This window comes from Rhineura floridana, chromosome 3, assembly GCF_030035675.1.
Source record: "Rhineura floridana isolate rRhiFlo1 chromosome 3, rRhiFlo1.hap2, whole genome shotgun sequence".
NCBI lineage: Eukaryota > Metazoa > Chordata > Lepidosauria > Squamata > Rhineuridae > Rhineura > Rhineura floridana.
The window spans coordinates 208320251-208344614 of NC_084482.1; the positions used below are offsets into that span (position 1 = coordinate 208320251).

General features: G+C 44.6%; 1 protein-coding gene across 1 annotated transcript; it reads left to right on the forward strand.

The window, feature by feature from the left end:
* The first annotated feature begins 1699 nt into the window (after window positions 1-1699).
* Window positions 1700-13370, forward strand: LOC133381372 (zinc finger protein ZFP2-like). Its single transcript, XM_061620420.1, has 6 exons — window positions 1700-1790; window positions 4512-5262; window positions 5594-5675; window positions 5991-6073; window positions 6334-6460; window positions 11633-13370. The coding sequence occupies exons 2-6, from the start codon at window positions 4828-4830 to the stop codon at window positions 12925-12927; spliced, it is 2022 nt and encodes a 673-aa protein (XP_061476404.1). The 5' UTR covers window positions 1700-1790; window positions 4512-4827; the 3' UTR covers window positions 12928-13370.
* The last annotated feature ends 10994 nt before the right edge of the window (window positions 13371-24364 follow it).

Here is a 24364-nt window from a genome sequence, read left to right on the forward strand (position 1 = left end):
GAGCTACAGTTCTAGGCTTTTTGTCCACTTAATTGCCCCAGCCAAGTTTGTTAACCATTTATTTCCGTGAGAAAAAGAGTTGGCCCAGGTGTGTGTTGCCATAGAAATGACTAGCTGGTGATGCTTCCTGAACATGAGAACATGCCTTTCCCCCTCCCCTAGCTGGAGGTAACGGCATCCTGAGTGTTGGAGACCACTAGGCCAAGCGCTAGGCTTGCCTCTAGTTGAGATTCATGGGAGACAGGGGCTTGCCTTTCTCTCTGTGCAGAGTTGAAAGTCATGGCTCTGAAGGCCCCTTGAAAGCTAGTGGGGGAGCAGGATCTGTTGGGAGCGTGAATGCTGTGAGCCCTCCCCTCTTCTATGGAGCCTGTGTATATGTGTAAACAAGCCTATTCATCACGAAGACACCATTGTCTCCGATTACCTCGATTTGGGGCCTGACAAATTCTTCCTCTCAGCTTTTCTGCTGGGTTTTATCTTCTTAGCTGTTCTGGGTTTTGCCAGGTGGGTTGATACTCCTGCTCAGGAATAATCTCCTTCTCCTGTATTTCATAAGAGTGGCCAGTAATATGTTATCACTAATAGATGGTTGACATGATGTGTCTCAGCGTTTCTGTAAGGAGATGGTGAAAACAAGAAACCAGGCGGAATTAGTTTGCTGCTCCCTGTTTGTAATCCTTGTTCATGGGTTGGCCATTGCCTCCAGCGGAGAGCTAAGGGTGCATCATCCCTCAGTACCAAGCGTATGGCTTTTCAGGCTTTCAGAGCATCCCTTTAGATTTTGTAGCAAAGCTGTACGCTGGACATTACTCTCCTGGGGATGGCTGTTTTGTTCTGTTTAAAATGAGTTTAACCTTCTCTAAGGGACAAAACTAACTGGACTGACTTGCTCTTGAGATTCCATTCATTTTCAAGTTTGTGATAAAGTCCAAGATCTTCTCCAGATTGCTGATTGATTCCTTTTCTCCCCTCACCTGCCCCATTCACAACATTCAGTGGCACTCCAGGGTCTCAGAAGGGAGACCTACCAAACCATACCTGGAAATGCCAGAGACCGAACCAGGGAGCTTTTGCATCCAAAACAGGAGCTCTCCCAACTGAGCTGTGGTCCCATCCCTTACAGACAAAGCACAATTCCAGTCCTCATGGTTCCAAATGAAGAGCTGTTTAAATAGGAACGGAGGAAGCTGCTTTGTGTGGAATCAGCCTATCAGCCTGAGCCTACCTAGCTTTGTGCAGGACCAGGCCAGCTCACTCCTTTTCTCTGCAAAGCCAGGAGGTCCCCTTCAATGTAGCTGTATTTAAACAATCTGAATTTTAAAAATCGTGGGGAAAGGCCGTACCTCTGCAGGTATAGCATCTGCCTTTCATGCAAAAGGTCCCAGGTTCAACCCCAGAGGACAACTCCAGGTAAGGCTGGGAGAGACTTCCTGCTTGAAGCCCTAAAGAGCTGCTGCCAGTCAGAGTAGACCATGCTGAGCTAGATGGACCAATGGTCCGACTCGGTATAAGGCAGCGTCCTGTGTTCTGTGAGATGCAACTTTCCCCCTTGGCTGCTGTGTTGAGAGGTGATTTGGCTGCTGGGTTTTCTAAGGCTTAAAGTGAAAGAAACTAGATTCCTAGAGAGGAAGGATATAGGAGGAGGGAGGGCATCTGTGTCCTTCAAAGGAAATGCACCTCCCCTCCGCACAAGGTCCTTTCCTGCCTGGATCTTCCCTGGGAGGAAAGTGGCTCGCTCTCGCTCTCCCCGCGTCAAGGGCTGCAGCATCGGCGGCCCCTTCTGGGGTCTGGTGAGTCCCCCTTGTGGATTGGGGCGAAAGGGCGTCCCGAGGGTGCGGAGGAGGAACGGCAAGGCAGGGGAGCGAGGAGGGGGCTGGGAGACCCCTGCAGAGATGGGGAGGTGCCCAGATCGGAAGCTCCAGCCGGTGAAGGCAGAGAAAAAGCTGCAAGGGAGAGACCCTCACCCCATAAGGAGGTGGGCTGCGTTCATCCGCCCCTTTCAGGATCCTCCGCAACACTCACCATCAGGGAGCAGAGCTTCCTTTCCCCCCTCCGCTTACAAACCAATCCTAGTTAATGACACGTGCATATGATGGCAGCGGGACTCTGGGTTGGGGAGATGAGATGTGGCATGTTTCTTTTTGGGTTTTTTTTTTTGCCAGGCCGATGAATCTGCGTAATGTACGGAAAAGGAAAGAAAAGGGGAAGAAAAAAGAAGAGATCTTGGTTCACTTAGTGAACTATTGGGGGCAGAGATGATATTGCAAATGGGTGGTGTGTGTGACGGGGCTAGTTTTGGGTAGGGATTCCTAGACAGGAAGTTAATCTGGGGAGGGAGCTCTGTCAACAAAAGCAACAGCACCCCCGTCCAAAGTCCCTTCCTGCCTGGCTTCACACTTGGGGGAAGTAGCTACTGTTTTCCCCAAGCACTGCACTGGTGGCCCCCTCTGAAATCTGGTGAGCCCCCTTCCCCTTTGCACATTTGATTGGAGGGTTTCCCAAAGGCCACAGAAGAGGAGGTGCACAAGAGGTGTGTTCGCCTGATCTCCCCAAATCAGGGAGGAGAGCTTCTTCCCTCCTTCCTTCTGCAAATTCAGAACACCGCTTTGAATTGAGGAGGGATTTTAAGTAGCCAGTGGAATCCACTCCAGGTTTTCCCCCGGAGCTGTCCAAGGGGCTGAAACATATTGGTTTCAGCGCCTTGGACAGCTCCACAGAGTGGATTCCACCACCCACCTGACATGGAGCTGTTAGGTCCAAACCTAACACGCAAGTCGCCCTGTCAACCCCAACTCGCTCATTACACCCGGGAAGAGTGCAGAGTTGAGTGCAAATGAACCCACTATCAGAGATCAAGTAACACGAGACAAAAACCTTTGCAAAGGGGACCCAATACTTACAAGCCAAAGCAGGCCAGCATGGGAACCTCGTTTATTGGTGTCCAAGAGTTTATATAGGCTTACCCCGAAGTTTACAATATCGGGTTCACGTCATAAAGTACAAAAGAAGAAATTGCTAACTGTTATAGCTTTGGGGCATATGAAAGGAGGTAAAGGGGTACAGGGGGAAGGACAAGAGTGGAAACATTAAGACTATCTCCCAGACTCTATGTCTGCATACTTTGCATGTCCTTGTGATAAGCACTATGCAGAAACAGACAAAGGCAACTATCAAGGGGAGGCCCAGCTGCAACCGGGTGCCCCCTAAACTGGAGACAGACATGATATTACTTTGCTTACATATCAAAGGAGTATTACAAGTCAAGGTTTGTGGGACACTGGAATAGCGTTTGACATTTCTATGCAAGGTTCATTTGTAACAATAAGCAAGGCCATAAGCATAAATGTGATACAGAAATGCATAGTAGGGAAGTTTCCAGCTTAAACCGGCTTTTATTATGCGAGCCACTGGAATGTAGGTAAGGGTCAGGTCACCAGGAAATAAACCGACATTTTATATCAAAAGTCAAATAAAGGCCACTTTGGTTCTATTTCCCGTGAAGCCCAAGCTGGTTTAGGTAGGACAAGTGAATTATAGTTTTACAAGCACTGGGGGTTTCAATTTATCCCTAACAGAGCCATCAGCTGCCACTCCAAGTAGGTGTACTCATGCCCCCATTAGTCAGGTGTACTCATGCCCCCATTAGTCATACAGTGACTGGTGTTACTAGTCCTCCTGATTGACGCACAGGTGTCCATTTGTACATGAGACCCCTGGGATGCAGAAGGGATCTTCTGAGATTGAATAGAAAGTGCTACGGAAAATGGGCAATCTTTTAATCAAAGGAATCAGACTGAGGAGACCTCGACTGGAATTGGGAAAAAACCTGTTGTGGTAGATGGGTAGATAGGTGAAGAGAGCAATCCAAATGCCCAATGGTCATTCACAGTGCATGACTGGACAGCCCCATCGCTCATGCTGGCTGGGGTGAAGGCAAACTTAGTCCTTCATTCATTTAGGATGACAATCCCAAAATTTGGGATTTTCTGTTCCCTTCCTCCACATTATACCCTAAGACCCTTCAGCTTCTTTATCACAACCAGGTGATAAATCTCAGGAACTGTGGCATTCCAGTTTTATTAAAAAACAAACAACCCAGACCTAACTCTTAACTCTGAAAAGAGGTAGTTCAAAAGGTAACTAAAGTTATCAATGGATCAACGTGATAAGGTATTTCATTCCCAATTAAACAAAAAACTCTTCTGTTTCAGCAGAGACTAGAATAGGTCACAGAGATAAGTCAGAGAATATAGAAAGCTGCCTTATACAGAGTGAGACCATTGACCCATTAGCTCAGTATTGTCTCCACTGACTGGCAGCGTCTCTCCAGGATTATGGGCAGGGGGTCTTTTCCAGCCTTACCTGGAGATGCTGGGGATTGAACCTGGGACTTTCTGCATGCCAAGATACTGTCCTACTTCTCAGCTATGGTTCATCCCCTAAGAATTTTGTCCTTTTTCATGGGTTTTTAAAAATAAGAATGGGGGTAATCAGGATTGTGCTCTTTTCAGGGCCCATTCGGAGCTTCTATCAGAGAGCTGTCAATCATGCAGCCATCCGTCTTCAGAGCAAGATATACACCCCAATACTGGGTTTATCTCAAAGATTACATGGTAGGAAAAATGATCCTCATATTCAAGGATGCTTCACCAGCCCTCTTCCTGCTCCTCCAGCCTTCGGCCTGGGCTTAATGATCCCCAAGGCTTCCTGAAATCAAACTTTGGCTCATACAATAAATGGCTCAGCTCATACTCTACAGCACCCCAGACACAAGAAAATAATTCCAAAAAAACCAATGGAGTTGTAAGGCATAGATGAATAGGACAGATGCTGCTGCTTCTTACCTACAGATCAAAGATGGATCAGCAAGAACCAGCTGCCTCTGAAGCAGGAAGAGGCCCTGATGCCATCAAGACTGGGACCCAAGGGCTGGAATTCGTGCAGAAGATGTTGGGGGAGAACACCTTCAGCACAGATGCCCAGTGCCAGCAGTTCAGGCATTTCCACTGCCAGGAGGCGGTGGGCCCTCGAAAGGTTTGCAGCCGATTCCACCTTCTTTGCCATGGGTGGCTCAAGCCAGAGCGACACACAAAGAACCAGATCCTAGACCTGGTGATCCTGGAGCAGTTCATGATGATCCTTCCACCGGAGATGGCGAGCTGGGTGAGGGAATGTGGAGCGGAGACCACTTCCCAGGCGGTGGCCCTGGCCGAAGGATTCCTCCTGAGCCAGGCAGTGGAGAAGAAGCAGGAAGAGCAGCAGGTGAGAGGGTTTCATCTAGATCAGAGAAAGCCAATGTGGTGCCCTCCAGATGTTGCTGTAGTAAAACTCCCATCATCGCTGACCACTCATATTGGCTGGGTGAGTTGGAATCCACCAGCATCTGGAGGGCACCACGTTGGCTACCCTGATATCCAGTATCCCGCAAAGGGTTTTGCCTCTGTCAGTCCCTTTCTATTCCTTCTCCCTGTTAGATGACTTCAGTTCTTATTTTTGCATGGGCCACTGGTTGGCCACTGTGTGAATAGGATGCTGGACAAGATGGGCCACTGACCTGATCCAGTAGACTCTTATGTTCTTATTGCTGTTTCAGGGAAAGGGTCTTTTTGCGGATGTAGGAACTGATTTCCCTGAGGCAGAGAGGACTCCATCAGACACAAGACAGAGGCCACTAGGTAAGGATGTATGGGGTGTATCTCCATTTGGTCTCTCTGATGATTTTGACTCCTTTCATCTTGTCTCCAGCCTTTTCCACAGCTGAAAAAATGCTCTTATTTACATCCCATCATGATTTTATACATGGAAACCAACACTTTGATTTGTGGCCAAGATCTCAAATGGGGAGAGATGTTTCATCACACAACTGAAATATAAACTGTGAACAAAAATCGGAAACAGTAGATGAGATCCATGTGCAGTTAGATATATACTGCTTGACCTCTAAGACAAGGATATAGTAAAGACTTCTGGGCACATTTTGTTTCTCACAGGTGATGGAATGATGTCGGCAAGACCTACTAAACCATCTTCTCTTTCTGGTGGAGGGGAAGCTGCTGCTGTCACACCGGATCAGGTAGGGGGAAGACTCAATAGGGGAGAGGCTGGGGGCAGCCTGGGTGCCTCTGTACCCTGCTCCCTTTCCTGGGCCTCAGTGAATCTCTCTCCTTCTCTTTGCTTCTCTTAAAATTGCCCACAACAAAAGCTGTGAATGCCATTTAAGGTTTCAGTCCTGAGAACAATGACAGCCACGTCACCCTAACTGACTTTTGCAAGTAGGTCATAGATCATCTTCATGCTATCTAGGGGGAGAAAAAAATTTTTTTTTCCATTTAGGGTCCAGTGGTCTTTAAGGATGTGGCTGTGTATTTCACGGAAGAGGAGTGGGCCCTGCTGGCTCCTGACCAGAGAGCTCTGCACAAGGAAGTCATGGAGGAGAATCGGGGGACTCTGGCCTATCTTGGTAAGGCTCCCTGTTGGAACGTGATATCTCTTTTGAAATTCCAACATTTCTTCATGTAATGCTCCCAAATATTCTGATGTAGTGCCACCTACTTCATCTGGGATTCTTACCTCTCTGCACTTTTTTCTCTGAGCGCTCATCTTCCAGATATGCCTTTTTAACCAGTGGCCCAACTGGTTTAAACTGGTCATATCATTTGAGAGGTATGTTTCAGAGTAGTTAGGGAGGTGGCACTAGCCTCTTGGTCATTTTCTGGTTGGCCAACAAGCCAATTGACATGAGAGGTGGGGTGGATTGTGTGATTGGGCCCAACAACCATTGATCTCAAAGAAGGGACTGGTTTTTACTGCCCTCAGATTTCCACAAATATAGACATCCTAGAAACATCTGATCAGGAGTTCAAAGATGTTCTTTCAGAACCTGCTTGTCATTTTTTTCCCTTTACTCCCCATTAAATATTACTTTTACGCTTTGATATTTCGCTTCACATTTCCTTTTAAAGACAATTCTCTGAAATTTCTCTCTAAAACGTTTCTCCATTTGCTAACACAGCATAGCTAAGCTCCATTTTGGTTTCTAAGATGGCTCACGAGATGTAACGTTTGACATTTTGGGCTTTGGGAAGACAAAGCTTCCCTCTTAGTTTATCCTTTTCTGTAGACCTGGAGCAGGGTGATGGCAGCACATTGTTCTTTTTTTGGGGGGGGGAGGACTGCACACTCCCATCATCCATGATGGCTGCGCATGCTGCCTGGGGCTGATGGAAACGGGAATCCAGGAAGCTCTGGAGAGCGCCACTCTGGAAAGGGAGTTGGCCACTAAGAAGAGGCCTCCCTACATCTGCACATTTCCCCTCTTTCAACCCTTCACGTTTTCTTCCAGGATATCTCAAGATTTATCATGGGGGAGGGGAGAGGAACTCTCACAGGATAGTGATTTGTCTAATACAGAACCACACCTCCTGCAATATGAGTCTCTGAGTGTGTTTATACATGCCCATACACACACAGCATTTTTTCTGGTATCCTGAATTTCAGCACTTCAAGCTGTCTTCTTTCAGTGTAGAAGGACTTATCTATTTTAATTGATTTAAAAGATTAATACCCCCAGTTTCCATTGAACAAAACTTCCAAGAAGTAAAAACAAAATGCTCAGACATCAATACAACATGTTAATACCACAACATAATCAAAACAACAATATATTAATCAGCACGAGGAAACATTAAGAGTTGCACTACGTACAAATACAGAAGAGAACCATCTTAGAATCCCAGGCGCCTGACTCAGCACCTCTGCCATGGTCATTGTCCGGCTAGTCCAGGATTGGCTGCTCTGACTGGCAAGGTCTCTCCAAGCTGCCATGCCTAGCAGGGCTCCTTCTGTGGTCCTTTAGATGCTGAAGTGGGGGTTGATCTTACAGCCTTGTGGCTAAGCTGAAAGACAGTGATTGGCCCAAGACACCCAATGAGGTTGACCTCTGACTGGGAGCTGAACCCAGATCTCCATAGTCCAAATCCAACAGTCTATAGCAATCCAATTGTCAGTGGATGCCAGTCAACAGAGACCATTAAACCTGTGGTAAGATCAGTATCTCATCTCTTGCAGTTTGTTTATTTATTTAAAATATTTCCACCCTACAACAGGGCACTCAGGGCAGCTACAATAAAATAGCACACACATGTAATAAAATATACAATAAAAACACAAATTAAAATGTAAATTAAAATGCATAAAATACTATTAAAATACATTAAATGCATTATGCATATACATACACACATACATGCATATATGTGCATACACATATAAAAGAGTGAGAATAAAAGAACTTAAAAGATAAAAATAAAAGATAAAAAGACTTTAAACAGTGTCAGGCTGACCCATCAGTCCCAACCAAAGGCTCTCCGGAACAAAACAATTTTTACAAGTTTCCGGAAGACCATCGGGGAGGGAGCAAAGCGGGCTGCTTGGCGCAGGGAATTCCAAAATCTGAGAGCCACAATTGAAAAGGCTCTCTCCCACGTGCCTGTCAATCTAACTTCTTTCATTCCAGGCACGTAGAGGAGACCAGAGCCACTAGATGACCTTAAATCCAGGCTAGGAACATATGGACGTAAGCGGTCCCTTAAGTACACTGGTCCAAGGCCGTTTAGGGCTTTAAAGGTCAAAAGCAGCACTTTGAATTGGGATCGGAAACAAATTAGGAGCCAGTGGAGTTGAGAAAGCACAGGGGTGATATTCTCCCTGTGTCGTTCTCCAGTTAACATTCTGGCTGCTGCATTTTGAACCAACTGTAGTTTCCCAATCATTTTCAAAGGCAGCCCCACGTAGAGTGCGTTACAGTAATCAAGCCTCAATGTCACCAATGCATGTGTCACTGTGGTCAAGTCAGCTGCTTCCAGGAATGGACACAGCTGGTAGACCATTTTGAGATGGCCAAAAGCACCCCTGGCTACCTCAGCCACCTGATATTCCAGCAGCAGGGCAGGATCCAGAAGAACTCCCAGACTGCGGACCTGCCCTTTCGAGGGGAGTGCAGCCCCATCCAGAACAGGTTGCAACCCTATCCCTGGGGCAGTTTTTCCCTTGGCCAGCAACACTTCCGTCTTGTCTGAATTAAGTTTCAATTTGTTCGCCCACATCCAGCCCTTCACAGCCTCCAGGCACTGGTTTAGGATGAGCAGTCCCACCTTGCCATTAGATGGAAGGGAGAGATAGAGTTGAGTGTCATCAGCATATTGATGACATTGCACTCCAAATCTCCGGATGACCTCTCACAGTAGTTGCATATAAATGTTAAGAGCATGGGAGACAGAATGAAAACTTGGAGATGAGCCACTGCCACCCTCTCAATCACCTTGCCAAGAAAGGGGAGATTAAGATCAGCAGGATCTAGTGAAGGATTAAACAAAGGTATAATCACAGCCTCCTTCAACAATGTTGGCATAGAGCCTTCCCTTAGGGAGGTGTTAATCAGATATGTCAACCAACCAGCTATTCCCAATCTGGAGGATTTAATTAGCCAGGATGGGCAAGGGTCAAGCGAGCAGGTAGTGGCCCTCATTTCTCCCAGAATCCTGTCCATATCCTCAGGCTTTACAAGCAGAAAAGTATCCATGGAAAAGTGACCAGAGGGAGCAACGGGGATGTCTGGCACAACTATAATTAAAGAGGAGTCCAAGTCAATCTGAATGCAAGCAATTTTATCTGTGAAGTGCCTCACAAACATTTCACAGCGAGCAACTGGTGGTTCAGAGTCTGCTGTCGGGCCAGAGCCCAAAAGACCCTGGACCACCCGAAAAGCATTGCTGGATGGCACTGGGCAGACGCAATGGTGGCAGAGAAGCTTTTTTTGCCTCCATCACCGCCACATGGTGGGCTCGAAAATGAGCTCTAACCAGTGTTCAGTCAGAGACAGGTTGAGTTTTTCTCCATCGTCGCTCTAGCCATCGGCCCTGCCGTTTCATCAGGCCCAAAGTTTGAGTAAACCAAGGTGTATTATGGGCCTTCCCTGGTGGGAGAGGGCATTTTGGAGCAATAATGTCTACCGCCCAAGTCACCTCCGTATTCCAGAGTTTGACCAGGGCTTCGGCAGTAGCGCCAGCCATGTTGGGAACATTCCCCAGAGCATTCAGGAAACCATCAGGATCCATAAGTCTCCAGGGGTGGACCATCTTAATCGGCCTATCACCCCTGTGGAGGTTATCAGAGGCACAAAGTCTAAACCGAATCAGGTGGTGAACTGACCATGACAGCGGAGTCACCGAGAACCCCACCACCCTCAGATCACCAGCTTCTTGTCCTGAACAAAACACAAGATCGAGCGTGTATCCTGTCACATGAGTTCGTCCAGAAGATATTAAGGCCAGCCCCATGGTTGTCATGGCAGCCATGAAGTCCTGAGCTGGACCTATGAGACTAACCTCAGCATGTATGTTGAAATCACCCAGGACCATCAGCCTGGGAAACCGCAACACCAACTCCGAGACAAGCTCCACCAGTTCAGGGAGGGAGACTGTTGGGCAGCGGGTTGGACAGTACACCAACAGAGTCCCAACTCTGTCACCCTGAGCTAACGCCAGGCACACACACTCAAACGCAGAGGAGTTAGGGACAGGACACCTGACAGGGGAGATAGATTCCCGACAGACAATTGCAACCCCACCTCCCCGTCCCTTGGATCTGGGCTCCTGGAATGCCGCAAAACTTGGGGGGCAGAGCTGGGAAAGTCCCACTCCAGCCTGGTCATTTAGCCAGGTTTTAGTAATACACACAATGTCAGCACACTCATCCAGGATTAAGTCCTCGATTAAAGTGATTTTATTAGTCACTGACCTTGCATTCATCAGCAGAACAGTAAAATCCAGGGAGTTCCCAGCATGACTGCCAGTGTCCCGTGGGTTGGGAGGGGGACTGGGAGGGAAGCAAGCATGAAGATGTCTTACATCCCTTCCCCTGTGATGGCTAATCAACCTCCGACTGCTGTAACGTCTCCTACCCAGAATGACCTCAATGCCAGGCTCCCGACTACTCCGGCCCCAATGCATGTTAAAAGAAGCCTGGTACTGAAAAACTAAATCAGCAAAGGCGATCTGATTATTAGTATAATCCCAAAAATGGGAGTCTGGAGCTTCATTTAACCATCCAGCAATATCCCATGAAAGAGATGAAAACTTGTTTGGTTGGATGCATTTTTGTCATCCTGAATTAGTTGGTATCTCTCCCTGGATAGAGTTCCAAGAGATAGTCAAATCCTTTGTTATGGAGGATGACTGCCCTATATTTACAGATTCCTTATAGAATAATCCTTGTTGAATCAAGTTAGCTGAAGGAGCACTCAAATGTCCTAATCGCTTATAATCTTTTTGTATGCCCTTCCTTGGATCATCTGACTCTTCCTCTAAGGATATAATTACCTCCATCGATGGACTCATTCTACTGACATTTGAGATGACTGGTCTTGGGATAGTTGTTGGGAGAACTGCAGAAACAGATATCCTCTCTGAGGAACCAATTTCCTTTTCTTCTAAATATCTCATATTCAGCCAGGCATTGGGCTTTGGTGACACAGAATTTTCAGTGAGTGTGTTATCACAAATGTTGAAGTGGTTTAATGATCTGAGATGCCATTTCTTCCTCAGGCTCTTATCTGCTCCTCTCTTCATTGCAGAAGGTGACAAATGGGAAGCCAAGAATAAGGGAGAATTATGTGGGAAAGAGACACGGGAAAGAGACAGATGTCGAAAGAGGGAAGAGCAGAGGAGGAAAACCGAAGCAGAAGAGACGAGGAGGGGTGAATCCTCTCCTTCCCAGGACAGCGACTGCCATGAGATTTCAGTCCGAGAAAAAACAAACGAAAGAAACAAAACCAGTAATTCTTTTGGTGGTTGGAAGAGTCTCAATTTTACAATAAACTGCAAAGCCCACAGCAGAAACCACAAAGGGGAGAAACCGTATGAATGCTTGGAATGTGGAAAGAAGTTTCCTTCCAGATCTAAACTTACAACATATCAAAGAATTAATGCAGTGGAAAAAACGTATAAATGCTTAGGGTGTGAAAAGAGCTTTCCTTCCAGTTCTAAACTTACTATCCATGAAAGAATTCATACAGGGGAGAAACCATATACGTGCTTGGAGTGCGGAAAGAGCTTCAGAGACAGTTCTCGCCTTTCTTCTCACAAAAGAAGTCACATTGTGGAAAAACCGTATAAATGCTTGGAGTGTGAAAAGAGCTTCAGTGAGAAGGGGAATCTCACTTTGCATCAAAGAATTCATACTGGAGAGAAACCGTATGAATGCTTAGAGTGTGGAAAGTGCTTCAATCAGAAGGCATCTCTCACTAATCATCAAAGAATTCATACAGGGGAGAGACCATATAAATGCTTGGAATGTGAAAAAAGCTTCATTCGCAAGGCATCTCTCACTTTGCATCAAATACTTCATACAGGGGAGAAACCCTATAAATGCTTGGAGTGTGGAAAGAGCTTCACTCAGAAGATGCATTTCACTAATCATCAAAGAATTCACACTGGGGAGAAACCCCATAAATGCATGGAATGTGGAAAGAGCTTCATTCGCAAGGCATCTCTCACTTTGCATCAAATACTTCATACAGGGGAGAAACCCTATAAATGCTTGGAGTGTGGAAAGAGCTTCACTCAGAAGATGCATCTCACTAATCATCAAAGAATTCACACTGGGGAGAAACCCCATAAATGCATGGAATGTGGAAAGAGCTTCATTCGCAAGATATCTCTCACTTTGCATCAAAGAATTCACACTGGGGAGAAACCATATAAATGCTTGGAATGTGGGAAGAGCTTCAGAGTCAGTTCTCACCTTTCTTCTCACAAAATAATTCACACTGGGGAGAAACCATATAAATGTTTGCAATGTGGAAAGAGCTTCAGTCAGAGCTCCGAACTCACTTCCCATCACAGAATTCACACTGGTGAGAAACCATAGAAATGCTTAGAATGTGGAAATCGCTTGAGCTACAAGAAAACGTTCACTTCCCATCAGAGAATTCACACAAGAGAGAAATTGTTAAATAGTGCTTGAATTGTTCAGAGAGCTTCAAACAAAACAAATGTCATCATCCAAAAATTCACAGAGGGAGTATAGAAAACTTGTCTCCAAGGTGAGAGATGGGAAAGGACTAAATATGTTCTAGTTGAGAGATGGGGTGACTTGAGCAATGGTAGTTCTGTTTCTTGACACATTATCAATATGAATACCAGTTACTGGAAAACCTTAGGAGGGGAGAGTGTTCTTGCAGGCTTCCCAGGGGCTTCTGGTTGGCTTCATCCAACAGGCTCTTCTTATATTCTTATTTGTGTTCCTAGTGAATATCCAATGTGATTCAATTGTATTTTGTGATTTTTCTTTTTAAATATTGTTTCAATTCATTATGCTTTTGTTGTGTGCTTTTTAACTAGGAAGTGTGGTTTTTATGTGTACATGTTTGCTATTGTTGTGAGATCCTTTGAGCTGAACTTGGAAAAGCAGCACACCAATATTAGTGTCAGTAAGAAGATGCAAGTGATCCTCTGTGACGCAGAGTGGTAAGTGGTGGTAACACAGCCGAAGCTCTGCTCACGGCTGGAGTCCGATTCCAACGGAAGGAGGAAGTCGAATCTCTGGTAAAAGGGGTCGAGGTCCACTCAGCCTCCCATCCATCCGTGGTCGGTAAAATGAGTACCCGGCATATGCTGGGGGGTAAAGAAAGGCCGGGGAAGGAACTGGCAATCCCACCCCATATATACGGTCTGCCTAGTAAACGTTGCAAGTCATCACCCTAAGAGTCGGAAACAACTTGCACTATAAGTGCGGGAACACCTTTACCTTTAAGAAAGAAGATGCAGCTCACTTCTCATCAAAGAATACACAGAGGGGAGAATCCGTATAAATGCTCGTGCAGGTGAAGTCCTTTAAGTGCCCCAATGGGCCAACACTGGTAGTCAAACATGAGGCTAATGCTTACCAAAGTACATGGTCTGTTAGTTTAAAATTAGAACATGGCTAGAATGGAATTCCAGGGGACAGGCCCTGGTGGTTTTGGATGCATTTTAGGTGAGATCAGTCTGGTATCCCAGATGCAAGGTTCAGACAAATGTAAACAGGAAATCAGGTAAATCATTTAGGAATAAAATAGTGTTAGCCATAGTGGAGACACACTTCAAAACAGGAAGAGGACAGCAACTGTAACATGGGATGGATTTTGGCTTTTTTGTAACAAACAGATCAAGTGGTCCAACTGTGAACCTGTGTAGTATTGTGGAAGATCTTAGAAGTAACACCACCCCCCCATATGTTTGCTCTGTGAAAGAACCTCCAAATGCAGAGAAAGCTGTGGCACATGACAGCCAGTGTAGTATGCTGTACAACAGGATTGCACAGCTGATCATCTTGAATCTTTTTCCTCTTTTGGTAGTTCCTTGAAAATCTGATATATAAATGTGTGTGTATGTGCGTGCGTGCAAAATTAGAATAAAACTCAACTCTGAGCCTCACCGGGAAATAAGAGGAAATAAAATAAGAATATTGTATTTATCAAGATTGCTGATGGGACAGTGTTTATCCCTAGATGACTGGTTTATAGGGAAATTGTGACAAAACGCTTCAAAATTTAAGAAAGGGTGAGTTCAAAGCAAGACGTCCCTTCTCTCAAAGAGAAAGTGAACAAAGGCCTTGGAAAAAGGAAAAATTTGGAGCTAAGGAAAAAATAAAATTAGTGTGCTAGCTACTGACTATCTACAAACGTAGAACATATCCACAGCATACCTTTGATGTACTCTTATACCACTTTAACAATCAGGGTTTCCTCCCCAAGTTTCTTTAGAATTGTTCAGGGTGCTGAGAGTTATTAGGAGACCTCTTCACAGAGCTACAGTTCCAGGCCCTTTGTTAATGGCCACCACCAAGTCTGTTAGCCATTTATTTACATGACAAAACGAGTTGGCCGGGGTGTGTGCTGCCATAGACATGCCTACCTGGTCATGCTTCCAGAAGAAGAGGACAGGCCTTTCCCCCTCCTCTGGCTGGAGGAAAAGGCATCCTGAATCCTGGAGAAAAATAGGCTGGGGACCAGTCTTGCCTTGAGCTGGAGATGGGAGAGTGAGGTTTGACTTGCTCTCTGTGCGGAGTCCAAAACAATGGCTTTGAGGGGGCCCTTGAAACCTAATGGGGGAGCAGGATCTGTTGGGAGTGTGAATGCTGTGAGCCCTTCTATGGAGCCTGTATATAATATAACTGTAATTAAAACCATGTACCCCAAAGACACCATCGTCTCCAGCGGCCTTCATTCTACAGAGAAGAAAGCAGAGGCATGTGCTGGCACCCCTGACATCTCTCAATGCTCAGTGATAGGGGTGCCCAAAATGATTTGAGGCTTGAGAAATTCCTTGTCCCTGAGTTCTCCTGCTGGATCTCCATTCTTCTGTGGGGATTTCATTTTCTTAACTGTTCTCATTTTTGCAAGATGGGTCATTATTCCTGCTTCCGGATTAGTCTCCCTCTCCTGTGTTTCATAAGTGCAGCCCTGGGCTCCTACTGGGAGGAAGGGTGGAATATAAATCAAATAATTAATAAATAAATAAAGTGGCAGGTACTTCATCATCATCATTATTAGGGTTATAATAACAATAATACATTAATTACCCAACCTTCACCCAGAGGTCCTGGGGTGGGTTACAAAAATTTTAAAACACAGCATTAAAAGAAAAGCATTCCAAAATCACAAAGTAGGGTGCATCATAAGTCCAGAGTATTGGGATGCGCCTTCAGCATTTGCCTAAAACTGTACAGTGAAGTTGCCAGAAGCACCTTGGTGGGGAGGGAGTTCTACAAATTAGGCGCTGCCACAGAGAATGCTCTCTCCCAGGCCACCATCACCTGAGCTTCTGAGGCAGGTGGAACTACCAAAAGGGTCCTCTCTGCTGATCTCAACCCCCAAGAGGGTCTGTAGGGAAGGAGGTGATTTTTCAGCTATTTGGGATCTAAGTCATTTAGGGCTTTAAACACTAGCGTGAGCGCCTTAACTTAGACCTGGAGACAAATTAAAAAATAAAATCCATCAGCAGCTACATACATGAACAGCTAATGTTTCACGGCAAGTGTCAAACTTATGGTAATGTTTATCAGAAACTGGGGGGAAAAGGTTTTCTGGCAAATGACCGGTGGCCAACATAATGTTACCAACATAACATGACAATGACGGACACCCACAAATGAAATGGAAATGGACTGCCTTCAAGTCAATTCTGATTTATGGCAACCCTATAAATAGGGTTTTCATGGTAAGCGGTATTCAGAGGGGGTTGACCATTGCCTTCCTCTGAGGCCGAGAGGCAGTGACTGGCCCAAGGTCACCCAGTGAGCTTCATGGCTGCATGGGGATTCGAACCCTGACCTCCCGGGTCGTAGTCCAACACCTTAACCACTACACTACACCGGCTCTCAAATAAGTGCCTCCATAAGCAAGACCTGGTGCATATGTCACTTTGCTAAGCATTCACAAGCTGCAGGTCAGCATCAAGTCCATGTAGGAAGGCGTAAAGTCCATGGGAATTTATACTTGCTATGGTAACACCCTCGCTATTTGTTTCTTTTCAACCCAACATTTATCATCATTTTCAGGGAAGACGAATGTCACAGAAGTTCCCTTTTTAAAGGAGAGGATTTAATATTAATGATCATCCAACAAATTTGCACAACAAATTTTTACCAGTAAATTTTCTTTTCAATTTCCCTGTCTCAAACTCAACAATAACAAAGTTTCCATTGACAACAGTACTTCCCGGGATCTTTCTGCTTCTGCGCTTTCGCTCAGGATAATCACATTTCCCATAAGGGCATTATTCCGCGGATTTGTGGTGTTTATTTTACATTTTGTGAAGAGTTAATTTGTGTTCAAGACTGCCTTCAACCTTCTACTTGTCCTCTGATGCAAGGCAAGTGACCTTCAGCTCCTGAGGTGAACTTTTATATCTCTAGTTGACCCCTCCCAGTGGTTGCCAACCCATGAAAGCCCAGCTTTTATTAAAACAAGAGTATGACTCTGTTGGACTAATACCTGGGAGACCAGGGTTCGAATCCCCATGCAGCCATGAAGCTGACTGGGTGACCTTGGGACAGTCACTGCCTCTCAGCCTCAGAGGGAGGCAATGGTAAACCCCCTCTGAATATCTCTTACCATGAAAACCCTATTCATAGGGTCGCCATAAGTCGCAATTGACTTGAAGGCAGTCCATTTCCATTTTTAGCTCCTCTGGAAAGAAAGTTATGGAGCAAAATGTGCAGATACCCTTCTAAATGATTTCTGTGAAATGAGCCCGCCTGGCTGCTCCTGCCTGTCAGTCGTAATCAGCCAGTGAGCGAAGTCAGAGCTGTGATTGTTAAGTGAGGTGTTTGGATACCAGGCAATAATAGCCATCTGGGGTCCTTAAGAGCTGCTGTTTTGCCCTCCCTTTTAGTTCACTTGTTCTGCTTCTGTCTTTTTTTTTTTGTCCTTGGAATTGCCATAGGTTGCCCTTCCTTTTATCCTAGCACCCAGGATGCATCTTTCCTGTGCTGGGTTTGTGTCATGACAGGTAGTGCCTACAAATTGTTTTCTGCAAATACTGCTACACAATAAGTGTGGGTGAATGTTAAATAATCCCCTTCCTGCAAATGGGCAAATTTGAAAACTTTGCAAAGATTAGGGTTGGCATTCGGGGGAAACAGGGTTCTTTTGCCTTTAATAGCTGTGTGGCAGGCAGAAATGTGATAGGTCAAGCCTTTTCTAGTGTAGAAATACATTTATGGGAAAAGCTTCAAGCATGACTACTCTAATTTTGTGTTATGCCAACCCCCAGGACAGCCATTTTATGACTGGTGCCCCCAGCCCTTCTCAAAATTTGAAATGTGCCCTCTGGTCCAGAAAGGTTGGTGCCCCTGACCCCACCTATTCAGCATAGCTAAGGACAGCCAATCAGGACAGGCTTGCCTCCTTGATACACCTGAGAGAAAGCTAGTAGAAATTTTAACATGCTTCTAGAAAGTGGGTGGGGGTCTAGTAGAGAAATATCAGTTCTACAAATTTGTAAACCACACCTAGGTTGAAGTTTACTAGTAATTAACCTAAAGTTCTATCTAATTACTAAATATATCAACATATAACCATATTATCTTTCTTCTAAAAGGAATAACATATGCCCTCCCTGTTCTTATGACTTGTCTTTTAGATTGTAAGCTTCTTGAGGGCAGGGACCTGTCTCTTTTTGATAAAACTATGATACAAATCTTATGCCTAACAATTACTAAATTATGAGGGAAAGAATGATGACAGTCCTGAAAAGGGATTTAAATGACACACATGACAACACATTTATGCTATTTATTAAGTTGCACGTTGTGGTGTTCCATTGGTCACAAGAGCTATTGCATATGAGGAAGGAAAGCCTCAACCTTCCTTGAATACCCAGGCCCTTAATATTAATCCAACTTGACATGCTTTGCATTTATTATTGCACCTGATTAGGACATAGAGGGTGGAGGATGAAACATCCTCTGTAAGCTGTGCATGCTGAAAAGCAGAAGTGGTTAAAGAAAGATTTGCAATCCTAAGAACACCGTTTATTTAATATGGGAAGTCATAAGAGCATGATTATGAGTAATAATGTATACCCTGATCCATCTGGGAAGACCCCACCTCACCGAGTCTTTGTTGGGTAAACTGTGCTGCTATATATGGAAATGTGAAGGTGAGTATGGAGTGACTATGTGTGTGTGTGTCCAGTCAATTGGCAGAGAGACTTTTCTTTGTGATCACTGTGTTTTCACTGAGACCTCTCTCTCCTGATGGCCATCAGTATCTTGCAATAAACATCTGTCCATTCGACAGTTTCTCCTAAATTAATTGTGAAGAGTTGTCCTTCAACACACATAAAACATATTTCAGTTAACATCTCATCACATTTTTAATGCTTATAAACTCAATGAAGATCATAAAGTTAAAACATACAGACTGTGAAATGCTGTCCTCAGAGAGATGTGCCTCGTGCTATCGCTATCAACGTTTAGGCACCGTGTGAAGATGTTTTTATCCACCCAGACCTTTCGCTCTTCAATGCTGTTTATCTTTTAGTTGGGTGCAGCTGTCCTTTTTATGTTAATACTTTTCTTTTCTCTTTTGCTGTATTTTAAATTTCGCATTGTATGTTTTTTTTTTTTAAGTGTTTAGAGTACTTTTACTGCTTTTGTTTGCTGCCCTGGGCACCTACTGGGAGGAATGGTTTGTGTGTGTGTGTGTGTGTGTGTGTGTGAATGTCACTTTGAGGCAAAAAAATTGTAGTAAGCGACAAATAAATAGCATAAATAATAATAAAACATAGAGGTGATCCAGTCAACATTGTGTACAGTCAAAAAGCTTCTGATAAAATATTTCACCACAAACACAGAATAAGTTTAGCCATCATGAGATAAGAGCCTTTACAGGGCCGCTGACAGACAGGTAGAAAGAGTCTGTTTCTATTGGGCCCAGGGCCAGCAGGCACTCCAGACTCTAAGCTTTCTTCAGAGCTTGGAAGATTACTTTTTAAAAGTAATAAATTACAGTTACAGTTACATGGCCCAAAAAAGTAGTAATTATCGTGCCAAAGACACTTGAAGAGAGACACTGCTTACAAGTGCCTGTACGCTAATGCTAGGAGCCTCCAAACCAAGATGGGAGAACTGGAGTGCTTGGTCTTAGAGAAGAGCATTGATATAGTGAGCATAACCGAGACCTGGTGGAATGGAGAAAAACAGTGGGATACGGTTATCCCTGGATATAAACTATATCGGAAGGACAGGGAAGGACGTATTGGTGGCGGAGTCGCTCTATACGTGAAAGAAGGCATTGAATCCAGCAAGCTCGAAACCCCAAAAGAGGCAGACTCCTCCACAGAATCGTTGTGGGTGGTGATACCGTGCCCCAGGAGGGACTTAATACTGGGAACGATCTATCGTCCCCCTGATCAAAATGCTCAGGGAGACCTTGAGATGAGATATGAAATTGAGGAAGCATCCAAACTAGGAAATGTGGTAGTAATGGGTGACTTCAACTACCCGGACGTAGACTGGCTGCATATGTGTTCCAGTCATGACAAAGAAACAAAGTTTCTAGATATTCTAAATGACTATTCCCTAGATCAGTTGGTCATGGAACCGACCAGAGGGACGGCAACCCTGGACTTAAACCTCAGTGGGGACCGGGACCTGGTGCAAGATGTAAGTGTTGTTGAACCGATTGGGAGCAGTGACCACAGTGCTATTAAATTAAACATACATGTAACTGGCCAATTGCCAAGAAAATCCAACACGGTCACATTTGACTTCAAAAGAGGAAACTTCACAAAAATGAGGGGATTGGTAAAAAGAAAGCTGAAAAACAAAGTCCAGAGGGTCACATCACTCGAAAATGCTTGGAAGTTGTTTAAAAACACTATATTAGAAGCTCAACTGGAGTGCATACCGCAGATCAGAAAAGGTACCGCCAGGGCCAAGAAGATGCCAGCATGGTTAACGAGCAAAGTCAAGGAAGCTCTTAGAGGCAAAAAGTCTTTCTTCAGAAAATGGAAGTCTTGTCCGAATGAAGAAAATAAAAAAGAACACAAACTCTGGCAAAAGAAATGCAAGAAGACAATAAGGGATGCTAAAAAAGAATTTGAGGAGCACATTGCTAAGAACATAAAAACCAACAACAAAAAATTCTATAAATACATTCAAAGCAGGAGACCATCTAGGGAGGCGATTGGACCCTTGGATGATAAGGGAGTCAAAGGTGTACTAAAGAACGATAAGGAGATTGCAGAGAAGCTAAATGAATTCTTTGCATCTGTCTTCACAGTGGAAGATATAGGGCAGATCCCTGAACCTGAACTAACGTTTGCAGGAAGGGATTCTGAGGAACTAAGACAAATAATGGTAACGAGAGAGGAAGTTCTAAGCTTAATGGACAATATAAAAACTGACAAATCACCGGGCCCGGATGGCATCCACCCGAGAGTTCTCAAAGAACTCAAATGTGAAATTGCTGATCTGCTAACTAAAATATGTAACTTGTCCCTCGGGTCCTCCTCCGTGCCTGAGGACTGGAAAGTGGCAAATGTAACGCCAATCTTCAAAAAGGGATCCAGAGGGGATCCCGGAAATTACAGGCCAGTTAGCTTAACTTCTGTCCCTGGAAAACTGGTAGAAAGTATTATTAAAGCTAGATTAACTAAGCACATAGAAGAACAAGCCTTGCTGAAGCAGAGCCAGCATGGCTTCTGCAAGGGAAAGTCCTGTCTCAGTAACCTATTAGAATTCTTTGAGAGTGTCAACAAGCATATAGATAGAGGTGATCCAGTGGACATAGTGTACTTAGACTTTCAAAAAGCGTTTGACAAGGTACCTCACCAAAGGCTTCTGAGGAAGCTTAGCAGTCATGGAATAAGAGGAGAGGTCCTCTTCTGGATAAGGAATTGGTTAAGAAGCAGAAAGCAGAGAGTAGGAATAAACGGACAGTTCTCCCAATGGAGGGCTGTAGAAAGTGGAGTCCCTCAAGGATCGGTATTGGGACCTGTACTTTTCAACTTGTTCATAAATGACCTAGAATTAGGAGTGAGCAGTGAAGTGGCCAAGTTTGCTGACGACACTAAATTGTTCAGGGTTGTTAAAACAAAAAGGGATTGTGAAGAGCTCCAAAAAGACCTCTCCAAACTGAGTGAATGGGCGGAAAAATGGCAAATGCAATTCAATATAAACAAGTGTAAAATTATGCATATTGGAGCAAAAAATCTGAATTTCACATATACGCTCATGGGGTCTGAACTGGCGGTGACCGACCAGGAGAGAGATCTCGGGGTTGTAGTGGACAGCACAATGAAAATGTCGACCCAGTGTGCGGCAGCTGTGAAAAAGGCAAATTCCATGCTAGCAATAATTAGGAAAGGTATTGAAAATAAAACAGCCGATATCATAATGCCGTTGTATAAATCTATGGTGCGGCCGCATTTGGAATACTGTGTACAGTTCTGGTCGCCTCATCTCAAAAAGGATATTCTAGAGTTGGAAAAGGTTCAGAAGAGGGCAACCAGAATGATCAAGGGGATGGAGCGACTCCCTTACGAGGAAAGGTTGCAGCATTTGGGGCTTTTGAGTTTAGAGAAAAGGCGGGTCAGAGGAGACATGATAGAAGTGTATAAAATTATGCATGGCATTGAGAAAGTGGATAGAGAAAAGTTCTTCTCCCTCTCTCATAATACTAGAACTCGTGGACATTCAAAGAAGCTGAATGTTGGAAGATTCAGGACAGACAAAAGGAAGTACTTCTTTACTCAGCGCATAGTTAAACTATGGAATTTGCTCCCACAAGATGCAGTAATGGCCACCAGCTTGGACGGCTTTAAAAGAAGATTAGACAAATTCATGGAGGACAGGGCTATCAATGGCTACTAGCCATGATGGCTGTGCTCTGCCACCCTAGTCAGAGGCAGCATGCTTCTGAAAACCAGTTGTCGGAAGCCTCAGGAGGGGAGAGTGTTCTTGCACTCGGGTCCTGCTTGCGGGCTTCCCCCAGGCACCTGGTTGGCCACTGTGAGAACAGGATGCTGGACTAGATGGGCCACTGGCCTGATCCAGCAGGCTCTTCTTATGTTCTTATCGTTACAATTACAATTGCTCTGAAAGTAACTGATTACTTTGCTTTCCCTCCAAAGTAATCACTACAATTACATTTCAGTTACTTTTTTTAAAAAACGCCTACAAGGTGCTGGCCTTGGCTGCTGCACATCTAAGTAGCCTAAAACAACATTAAAAATAAACAAACACATACAGAGGTAGTAGAATAATTATTTTTATTCATAAGATAGCAATGGTGATCTCTCTGCTGGTAAAGGGGGGGGGAGGCTGAGGCTGAGGCTGAGGCCACTACTCAGATCTTTGCACGTCAAACCAAGTGCAATCCCCCCCACTCAGCCAGACAGCATAATCTCTCTCACTTAACCACCTCCCAGACCCTGCCCTGCCACCAACTAAGGAACACTCACCAAGCACACATTTCCCCCTGAGATGCAAAAAAGTTAAAATACTACAAATGCAGCACAGTAGCCAGAGAGGGTGGTGGAGGCCACTTTGGGAGCCAAGTGCAAACACAGTATTCTCTCACACACACACGTTGTCATCTTTCACCTCCACAGTTCTTTATCTCCATTCTGCTGCTGCCTCCTTCTCCTCCTTTATCCATGTTCTTGACCTCCGGATCCTTTCGCCCTCCCCTCCATTCTTCACCACCACTATCCATTTTTTAAATCATTGTTTTTTCTACTCCACCCCATCTCACTCTGTGCCTCCTCCCTCATCGCCTCCTACCCATCCACAGCGCATGAGGAAAGAGCGACACTGCACAGAAGCCCAATTTGAGGCACATGATTTTCATCCACAAATCAGAGGAGCAGAAGACTTCCCCTGGTCCCCCCCCCCAAGTAATGCCCCAAAGTAATTCTGGAAACGTTACAATTACTTCACAAAAGTAGTAAAATTACTCCTAGTTCTATTGCAATCAAAATGTAAAGGAATTACCCACTCGTTACTCAAAAATGTAATGAATTACAAGTAATTCGTTACTTGTAACTAGTTACTTCCAAGCTCTGGCTTTTTTTCTCTCTTTCTTTAAAAACCACATTTCTAAGTGGTCTACAACAAAAGATACACAGGGAAATTTGTATCCCCTCCCCTGCAGTTTCTATGAAGTGAGCTAGCTGGCTGCTCCAAAACCCACCCTTTAAGGTTTTTAGCCAATAAAGTAAGTCAGAGCTGTGATTGACAAGGGATTTGTTGAAACCCCTTTGCAAGTTCTGAAAATAGCTGCCTTCTCCTGCTTGTTCTGCATATTGGTTAATGGTCTGCATCTGCACATATCATGAGAAAAGTAAACCTACATCTGTCAGTAGCAGCACATGTGCCTGCCCGCCCACTTATTTATCTCTGTGCACATCTAGCATGAGGTCAAAAAGAGAAGATCAAAGAAGCACACACAGCACAGCAGGATATTGTTAGGCATGCACTGTAAACAATTTCAGTAATAATGATAATAAAAGTGTACACGCAGGTTTTTAAAAAACTACTTGCAAAAATAGTATGTTATACATTTTTTATGAAATAATATTTGAACAGAAATAAAAAGGTGTACATGTAGCTTTTGATGCCATTTATAGTTTTCTAAATATAAGGAGACATACAAGTTTAAATCTTCCTGGACTGCTGAATAGGGCAGTTTATTTGCACCTGGACCCACCCAAAATGATGAAATGAACACAGTATATGGGTTTAACATGGGCAAATTTTTATTAAAGCAAATTGAACCAAATGAACCAATTAAAACAATCGAACTCTTCAGCAA

Excerpts from the sequence above, each read along its gene's own strand:
- LOC133381372 (XM_061620420.1), top strand. The coding sequence starts at position 4,828 with ATGCTGCTGCTTCTTACCTACAGATCAAAGATGGATCAGCAAGAACCA. Across the intron at positions 5,676-5,990 it reads CACAAGACAGAGGCCACTAG|GTGATGGAATGATGTCGGCA; the intron begins GTAAGGATGTAT and ends TGTTTCTCACAG. Across the intron at positions 6,461-11,632 it reads GGGGACTCTGGCCTATCTTG|AAGGTGACAAATGGGAAGCC; the intron begins GTAAGGCTCCCT and ends TCTTCATTGCAG.